At 35.1% G+C, this 9,506-nt stretch overlaps 1 protein-coding gene across 1 annotated transcript; it reads left to right on the plus strand.

Annotated features, from left to right (window-relative positions):
• The first annotated feature begins 5,558 nt into the window (after positions 1–5,558).
• LOC133797968 (nascent polypeptide-associated complex subunit alpha-like protein 1) lies at positions 5,559–8,089 on the plus strand. Its single transcript, XM_062236118.1, has 4 exons — positions 5,559–5,717; positions 6,618–6,699; positions 7,375–7,508; positions 7,604–8,089. The coding sequence occupies exons 1-4, from the start codon at positions 5,658–5,660 to the stop codon at positions 7,934–7,936; spliced, it is 609 nt and encodes a 202-aa protein (XP_062092102.1). The 5' UTR covers positions 5,559–5,657; the 3' UTR covers positions 7,937–8,089.
• Positions 8,090–9,506: the final 1,417 nt, after the last annotated feature.

Raw genomic sequence — 9,506 nt, forward strand, 5'->3', positions numbered from 1 at the left:
CAGTTTAAGCCTTCTTTGAGGCGGTTTTACTGCTCTCCCCTCGAGTCCTCTTGCTGTCCTTCTTCTTGCCTGAAGATGCAGCAGCAGCCTTGTAATGCTCGAACACATCTTCAGATGACATATCTGCATAAAAAGAAACAACACAAGCAGTGAGACAAGATATATAGACAGAACTAAAAATGAAAGTAAAGAGATTATAAGTAAAGTACCCGTGCTACAACTACTGGTCGCTACATTACTTACTGAACTACTTACTACTTGGAAGAAATCTGAACTTAAGTTTGGAGTATACTTAAAGTTGCCGTCCCCGTCAAATAAGTGACAGGGAATTGGCAAACTATCTAAGAGCGAAAGATCAGTACCGTTCTCATCTGAAGATTCGTCGATGGGAGCGGGGGGTTCAGTGGCCTTCTTTTTTCCCTTTCCTTGAGGGGCGGGGGGAGCAGCAACTCGTGGAATGTTGGAGGGTTCCCTGATTGTCACTCCGGTTGTCCTCCTTTGAGGTTGTGACACGTCCGGGTACTGCTCGGGAATCTTCTCGCCAGTGGCGCTTCCCGCCGTTGACTCCCTCACATCCTGGTGAGGATCCAAAAGCCTGACCAGCCTAAGGTTAGCCTCTGTGACCAGATGCTTGACGCTCTTCTCCACGTCAGTCATACTGGCCAAGAGGGCTGATCTTAACTCCATGTCTGGAGTAGGGTCTGGTCGCAACCATGGGCCTGAAAGGCACTAAAAATCTAAGAAAGTGCAGAGACAAAATTAAAGGAAGATTAACGACTAGTGGTACAAAGACGTTACCTCCTTGAGTGAAGGCCAGGTTGTTCGCGACCATGTCACTCGTAAGGAAATACTCCTGATGGTACTTCCCCACGTTCGATATGTGAGTGGTGTCAGACAGGAAAGTGCGACATGTTTCCTGGTGACAAAAGTGGAAAAACCCCGTGCTTTCTTGGTTGGGGTTAGAATTGAGGTCGAACAGATAATTGACCTCATGTGGTGTGGGGACAGGCCATTTTTTGTGGCTATAAATGATATAGAGTGCATCAAGCATTCTATATCCATTGAGAGTTATTTGGAAAAGGGCGACCCCGAAGTAGTTGGCCACCCCTTGGAAAAAAGGATGAAGAGGCAAGGTAGCCCCTACCTCAATGTGATACCTCGACCAGGCGCTGAAAACGCCTCTAGGCAAGTTCGCCTGTTGGTCTTGAGTGGGTCAGACTAGTGTCACCCCAGGGAGTCCATATTTTTTGATATAGTTGGCGATCATCCTGATCGTTACCCGGCTGACAGGTGCAACATACTATTCAACATCTGGTTGAACAACATTTCGGGGTTGAGCATGAGTTTGGATGTTTGGGTTAGGAATATTTTCTTCTAGACCATTGGTCGAGGGAATTTCAGCCCAAGGAGCAGGCTGATTTGAAGGATTGGGAGTTTTCTTTTTCTGGGCTTTAGTTTTTGCTCGACCCATATTTTGGATAAGGGTCGATGGAGTGTTGGAAGTGGCGCGAGAAAAGGGAATTTCAGGTATTAGTAACGACGGTTGCTCCTCGTCCTCAAGCAGCTGAGTTAGTAAGTCGTTGTCGATGGGTCTTTCACCTCCCCACGGATCTTGCATGAAAAGCTGCGAACAGAGAAATGGGGAGGTAAGACGTAAAGCTTAAAAGCTTGTGTTGAGAGTTGGAATAACGTTGCTCGCGTATAAAAATTAAGATTTTATAAGGCCAACAACATTATAACAAAAACACTAAGTTCTATACGAGCAGTTTGAAAAATAGATTGAAAAGCGGAAGTAATTTTTTTTTCAGGAAAAAGCTTTTTCGACTCCGAAGGGGGCCGGAAAACCCAGTTTTTCAACTAGCTTAAAAATCAAATTTTTACATCGATTTTACGCCCTAAATCTACAATCTCGACTACCAAACTGGCTCCTAACTCCTATGGAACATTATTTCGGTATCTTATCAAGCATCGATCAATATGCCCATTATCCCAAAACAGTTTCGGTCAAGAACAGTCAAGAACATATATTTGAATACATAAAAAACAGTTTTGCATGGCATCTCAAACATCCAAGGGGTTCGTAAAACTTACTTGGATGAAAAGAGGGGTTTGAAACGAAACAGCTTCGAGTGTTCGAGCAGAGGATCCTTAGAACAGTGATGGAAGCTCCTTGAATTTTTTAGGCTCTAAAAGTCGAGGTTCTTAGGAGTTCTTGACGAGAAAATGGCGAATGAAAAGTAAAAAGTAAAAAAAGAATTTGGGGTATTATATATAGTGACTGCGACACATTAAAAGAGGCAATCATGAATTACTTTTTCTAAGCATGGGGAAGTGAAATGGCCGTCGAACACATTCTTGGGAAACCGAAAAAACTTGATTAGACATGATTGGTCACCTTTATCGAGAAAGCATGGGCGGCTCTGACAGATTTCGTGGGGTATTTGAAGAGTCGGTTTCCTAAGTTTACTTATTGCTGGTCGCAATAAATAAACTTAGGGGGCAAATATTTACCCAAAAAACGGTTGCTGATGACGTGGCAAGGATTTCTCACACGTGGTTGACGCGTGGCCAAAGTATTGCTCGACTATCGACCAGAAGCACACCGCATCATCAGGGTTAATTTTTAGTACGACCAGGCTGGTTGTGTAACCTCATTTATTTCCTTCTTAAGATTGTAATCCTATAATAACTGCATTGAATATTTCTTCATTATTATCTTGGTACGCGATTATTAAGGAAAGATAGGACACGTTGACACATGTAACCCTTCTCGAGTCTATAAATATGCATGAAATAGCTCAAGGGAGGGACTTTTTTGACTTTTGATACCTGAGTCTTTTTGCGAAATATTGAGAGAAAACAGAGCTATAGTGAATTGTCCATTGTCTTATTGTAATACATTCAAGGTTTGTGAAACTCAAGAACCCTAGTTCTTTGATCACAACTTTGAGATTTAATAATAACAATATCACTAAGTGGACGTAGGTCATTACTATTCTTTGGGGCCGAACCACTATAATTCCTTGGTGTTTTCTTCCTTTCTGTTAGATTATCTTTTTCAATTGTCGTTCTATTTTTTGTCCTACATTTGACTCCGTGTCGTTGGCCAAATCGAGGGTCAACAATATGTTTTATAACTTAAATAAAACTTAATTAAACTTAAACTCACTTATTAGAATAATATCATATTAAACATATAATATAATCTACTGTGAATTAGCAACAAATTGTTTTTTTTTTTTTTTAAAAATAGCAAGAAACTTAAATTTAAAATCCATGTATGATATTTAATATTACATTAAACATATAATATATAATATCTTATTGTCACTCCCAAATACAAAAGTTAGAACAAACATAAACTTAAACAAAAATAAATAAATTATTGAATTAAAATATATATTTATTTCACAATTGATATGACATTAATATAAATTTAATAAAAATAATTAATAAATTCTATAAATAAAACTAAGCAAATGTGCATATTGCACGTTACTTGTATCTAGTATAGATATATAGATATAGATATAGATAGATAGATATTGTTTATTTATTTGAAATTTATACAACAATAGTACAAATTTAATCAAAATAATTAATAAATTCTATTAATAAAACTAAGTAAACGTACATTGAACGTTGCCTGTATCTAGTATCTTAATAAATCATGTTAATGTATTTTATAATAAATTTTAGGCTATTTAAGATTTTTACCCCCGAACAATTACATATGCATTATCGTGCCCCCCGATTTTTTCAAACCGTTAAAAAATCCCCTCGATCTATTCACAGTCATGTAAATTAGGACTTCCATCTAATTCCGTTCATTTTTTGTAATGGGACAATGATGTGGCATTTTTTTTACATGATTTGGGATGACACGTGGGACTCTAAAGTGTGAGTTGGATATTATAGCCCGCTGACATGGCAATTTAATTTTAGCCCAAATGAATTATGAAAATATAAAAGAAAGTAAATAATAAAAAGAAGGATTTTCAATTTGGGGTCAGGTCAATTGGGATTTTAGGGTTTACTCATCGACGATTCCTCCTTAACCATAGGAATTGACGAACTACCATGAATATCATCTTCCACTACAACCTTAATCAACTCACCTTGTACAAACTCATCAACACAAGCACTTGGCTTAAGCCGTTCAACATGCTCATCTTCACGCGCATTGTTGTTCCTAGACTTCCTAGCTCGGGTATACACAATCAAACCATTCACAACAGAACCTTTAAATCTCTTACAGCTAAAATTCTCAGAACCTTCAACACCAGAACTCGTCTGCGACTCGGTCGGAGTCTAAGTCACAGAAGCAGATGATGCCCGAGTCCCACCAAGTTGCGGTTCACCGAGTTCAGACTTGGCTTCGAATACATAAGCCAACTCTTTCTTCATGCCTGTTCAATCAAAAAACCCCCACAGCCTCGCAAAATTCACCCCCCAAATCTGTATCAAAATAAATAAAATCAGAAACTCACAAAAACCATACCAAAAAATCATTGAGGATGAGATTTTGAAACTGCAATTCAGGGAAAAGAAAGTACCAGTTGTATCAGATGAGCGCCATAGGAGTGATATTGGATCAGATGCTTTGGAAAACAAATGCAGAAAACAGTGGATCAGATTGAAAAAGTCTAGGGTTCTGGTAGGGATTTAACATTTGAGGGTGCAGATTTGGATTGGGATATGGATTTGATTGCAGAGAAGAACTGAAATGTGAAGAAAAGGAGAGTAAAGGGCGTCATAATCAGATTACTCTTACAAGAAGGGGCAAATGGCACAATCCAGATCTCTATGTTAGTAAACCCTAAAATCTCATTTGACCCGACCCCAAATTGAAAATCCTTATTTTTATTATTTACTTTATTTTCTATTTTCATAATTTATTTGGGCTAAAATTAAATTTCCATGTCAGCATGCTATAATATCCAACTCACACTTTAGAGTCACACATGTCATCCCAAATCATGAAAAAAAAAGGTCACATCATCCTCCTGTTACAAAAAATAAACGGAATGAGATGGAAGTCCTAAGTTACATGACTGTGAATAGATCAGATGATTTTTTAACGGCCTGATAAAATCAAAGGGCACGATAATGCATATGTAATAGTTCGAGGGTAAAAATCCTAAATAGCCTAAATTTTAATAGTCTATTCTCATTTTTATTCTCATAAAAGAAAAAAAAAACATAATAGTCTTCAAAAATATATATTTTCTTTATCTTTGTATATTATATAATATATTGATTAACTTAATCAATTATAAAAAATTGTTGAGTTTATCCATAAACAATTCAATCGAATTACGTATAATGGAATTGTAGTAATTCAATACAGTTCAATTATAATTAGATATTTAATTTTCAAGTAAAAAAATAAGCATAGAAGTTCACATCAAATAATTTTGTTATATCTTATTAAAAAAAATCATAATAAATTAGAACTTATCTTATTAAAAAAAATACAACAGAACTAGGCAATCGCAAAACGAAAGGTAAGGTTAAAAGCGTAATTTAGTGACTGCGAAAGAGAGTATAAAAGCCACCGTCTCAGTGGGGGCTTTAGGGTTTTGTGGATTTCGTTACACCTTTCTCTTCTCTTCACTCCAAAGCTCAGAGGCGAAGCTTAAGCGAAATCATCAATAATGACTGCTCAGACCCAGGAAGAGCTTCTCGCTGCTCATCTCGAACAGCAAAAGATTGATGTAATAACTCATCTCCATTTCTCCTTATCTATTTATATAATAAGCATATATATAACAAAAATGGCTTCTTCAACTAGTTATTTAGGTTATTTAGGTTATTTATTTTTCTTTTTTTGAGGTCAATAATCATCAATAACACTGGAAATGGATTTTTTTTATTCTTTCTGTGTTCTTTTAACCAGATCTTTGCTTTTCGAAATTTTTTGTCGAAGCATGATAGTGAAATGGAAGCCTTTGGGATTGTTTGCCTTAATTTTTTGTATTTTGCATTTTGTAGAGGAAAATTTGTATTTTATTTTACCATTGAATCAGGACAGTGACTGATTTAGTAGCTGAAATGAAAAATTTTAGTGGGTATTTCAAAACTTGTTTATAAATGTTCTTGTTGTGGCATTGTTTTGTTTTGGGATTATATATAAAAATGGCATCTTTTAATAATGGTTGTCTGTTCTTAATTTTCTTGCTTGCAATATTTTGTTTTGGGTTGTGCCTGCTGTAGTGATGGGGTATGTTTACACTTTAGATCCTGGAAGCTATTTCCAGAGAAATATTTCCAAACTTTTTGCGAAAGCTCTAATTGTGTTTTTTTTGGGTAAAATATGTAGCTTTTGAATCTTGTGCTGTTGAAATTTTCTTTTAACTCGTTTTTTCTTGTTCAATCTTGATGAAATGACAAAGTTGCATGAAATGCGGGGTTGTTATTAAATATCATATATTTTCTATCAGCAATATTCACTTAAAAGCTATAGATATTGTTTTCTCTTGTAGTCCACGAGTTTGTTGCTGATTCTTAACCACTTAATTAGTAATTTTTCTGTATATGATTTATATTATTTTTATTTTATCTCACATGGCTTGGAATGCGAAGTAACATTTTGTTTTGGAACATTATAATCACAGCCTGATCAGCCTACTGTTGAGGATGATGACGACGATGATGAGGATGATGACGATGATGACAAGGATGACGATGAACTTGAAGGTACGTTTACGAAGTTTACTACTCTTTGCATTATTTCATTTTATTGTTTATCTACATATTTCTTTTTCTCATTTTGAATCTGTCATTCTGCCCCATCTTTGGACAAGAGCTATTGGTGGGCTTTAATTTATTTCATTTTCTATTACCTGAAAAGTAAAACTGATATAAAATAATAGTATGCATTAAATAATAAGAATTGAATGTGAGGTAAGAAATCCAACAACAATTGGAAATTGGTCCTCAAAGCAATGAAATTACAGTGAACCTGAAAATATCATACTAGCTTTCTAATTGCCTAGATAGCTGTAATTTTGTTGTTTTGCCAGTCCTTTAACCTATATTTCCGATATAATGTGGGGAGATCTAGTTTTATGCTTAGTTTTTTTAAATGACCAAAAGAAGTGACCAAATTTTTTAAGCATATTTGTGCGTGCGCTTGCTTGCTTGCTTGCATATATATATATATATATATATATCTATATAATCTTTTCTGAGTTAATTATTGGCTGATGGATTGTGAAATGTGTAAGTTTTATATTTTGCAGTAATTTTTTTTTATATTTTTGATCAACTTCTCTAATAAGTGGCTTCCTAACATCATCTGATCTGATCTGGTTCATGCTTTCATATATTTTCATGTTTTGAATTTGTGCTAATACTTTTGTGTGTTAACAGGACAGCATGATGGAGATGCAAGTGGTAGGTCAAAGCAGAGTAGAAGTGAGAAGAAAAGCCGAAAAGCTATGTTGAAGCTTGGGATGAAACCTATCCCTGGTGTTAGCCGGGTGACCGTCAAAAAGAGCAAGAATGTTTGTACCTTTTCCTTCCATGGCCTTTAAACTTAATCAATTTCTGTTAGCATTCATTTGATTGCCAAATTAACATGTTTTACTATGCCAACCAGATCTTGTTTGTCATCTCAAAACCGGATGTGTTCAAGAGTCCAACTTCAGATACATATGTTATCTTTGGAGAAGCTAAAATTGAGGACTTGAGCTCACAACTCCAGACACAGGCTGCAGAGCAGTTCAAGGCGCCCGATCTCAGCCATGTGATCTCCAAACCCGAGTCTTCAGCTACAGCCCAGGATGACGAAGATGAGGATGATACTGGAGTGGAGCCAAAGGATATCGAGTTGGTCATGACACAAGCTGGTGTATCCAGGTCAAAGGCAGTGAAAGCATTGAAGGCTGCAGATGGAGACATTGTTACTGCTATCATGGAGCTTACCAACTAAGAAAAGTTGAATTAATTGTTGGTTCCCTCATAGGTGTGCTCTTTTAAGTTTGAGATGTTCTTTTAATGTTAGTCTTTTTTGCAATTCTGCCCTGTTGTATGAGTTGAAAACTAATATATGCCCTATATGGATAAACAGTGCTCTTTTCTTCTCTGTTTTCCCCCCATTTTTCAAGTTCCGGCTAGTACAATTTCCCCCCTTGGAGAAGTTGGGACTAGTTTTTGATTCCCCATTTTTTGAGTATCAACTTCTTTTACTTGCATATGTTGTAGCCAAGTTTATTTCGAAATCAACAGCTTTACCGGGTAGTTCTTTTCATTCATTCTACTTTTGCTTCGATGAAGGTTTTTTCAGACGTCAAGAGATAAGTCTGAATGTACACTAAGATATCGTAGTACATGTGACTGTACCTAAAGCTGTTTAAGAGTATCAGTTCTCCCATTTTAAGCTGCACAAAAGCAAAATATAATTTAAAAATTCTCGGGTTAAAGAGTTGCAACTTCGCCATCTACAACATTGCTCTTAATTGTTCTCTTCATAGTTTCGCAAGCTGAATTTGTAACAAAGTTATACAAAGCTCAACAAGAATTTTTAATATGCATAGCTTGGCTTTAAAGCTTAAAAACAATTTAAGGGATTGTACTTTGTAAGAGCTTAAGCATAACCCTAACCAAACAAGCTCACTATCATTTTTCTTATTATGCTTTTAGAAATAGCGATAACTACTGATTTTGATAGTCAAAATATATTTGTTTTTGTATAATCTTCAATTTTTAAGTTAAGTTTACCTTGCAAGTAAAATAGGGAAGAGAGACAACATTTGAAGACAATCTGGTTTAGTTCATTTTAAGTATAAAATTATTTTCATTAAATTCTAGTGTTTGGGTTCACTATATTTATTTACTATTGTTCTTATTTCATTCTCATTCTTATTACAATTACTGTTATATGATATGTAGCTAACTTAATTACTTAATTTGTACATGTGTCCTCTAGAGATTGTTTTTTATGGGGGCTAGGGTTCTTAGAAATGAGTATATGAAACCATACCCATATTTGATGTAATTCTTAGGATAAGGTTTATTTTTTTGCCGATCTTATTTTTAGTTTATTTTTGGTTAGTGTCAAACTCTTTGAAAATTGAGTTTGAGATTTATTTAATCTTAATATCTCTTAGCTAAAGTCCATCAAGTAAAACTCTTACACCAAATAGCCCATTAGAGCAACCACAATGGGATAACTCATTTTGTAACTCTTTGAAATATCTGACAAGCAACTTGACTTGGTTTTTTTAAAAGCATTGGAGGGTCTTATTGTTTAAGCAACGGGCAACAATGTTTTTTTTTATTATATATATATATAAATATATAAATATAACTTTTAATTTATTACCATCTTGTGAAGATCGTTTTTTTTATAAGTGTTTGTCACACATTTTTTATTATTTTTATTTTTTCTTATAAATACTTATTTATTTCATTTAATTTTCACACCATTGCATACATTCTTCTTCTAAATTATCAATATCAAAAAATTTATTTTCTCACCAATGGATTCCCAAAATTCTCAA

This window comes from Humulus lupulus, chromosome 8, assembly GCF_963169125.1.
Source record: "Humulus lupulus chromosome 8, drHumLupu1.1, whole genome shotgun sequence".
Taxonomy (NCBI): Eukaryota; Viridiplantae; Streptophyta; class Magnoliopsida; order Rosales; family Cannabaceae; genus Humulus; species Humulus lupulus.

What these genes read in the sequence shown, in the direction of transcription:
- LOC133797968 (XM_062236118.1), top strand. Translation starts at nt 5,658, where the DNA reads ATGACTGCTCAGACCCAGGAAGAGCTTCTCGCTGCTCATCTCGAACAG. An exon ending in TCGAACAGCAAAAGATTGAT is followed by an intron (nt 5,718 to 6,617) that starts GTAATAACTCAT and finishes TTATAATCACAG; the next exon opens with CCTGATCAGCCTACTGTTGA. An exon ending in GGATGACGATGAACTTGAAG is followed by an intron (nt 6,700 to 7,374) that starts GTACGTTTACGA and finishes GTGTGTTAACAG; the next exon opens with GACAGCATGATGGAGATGCA.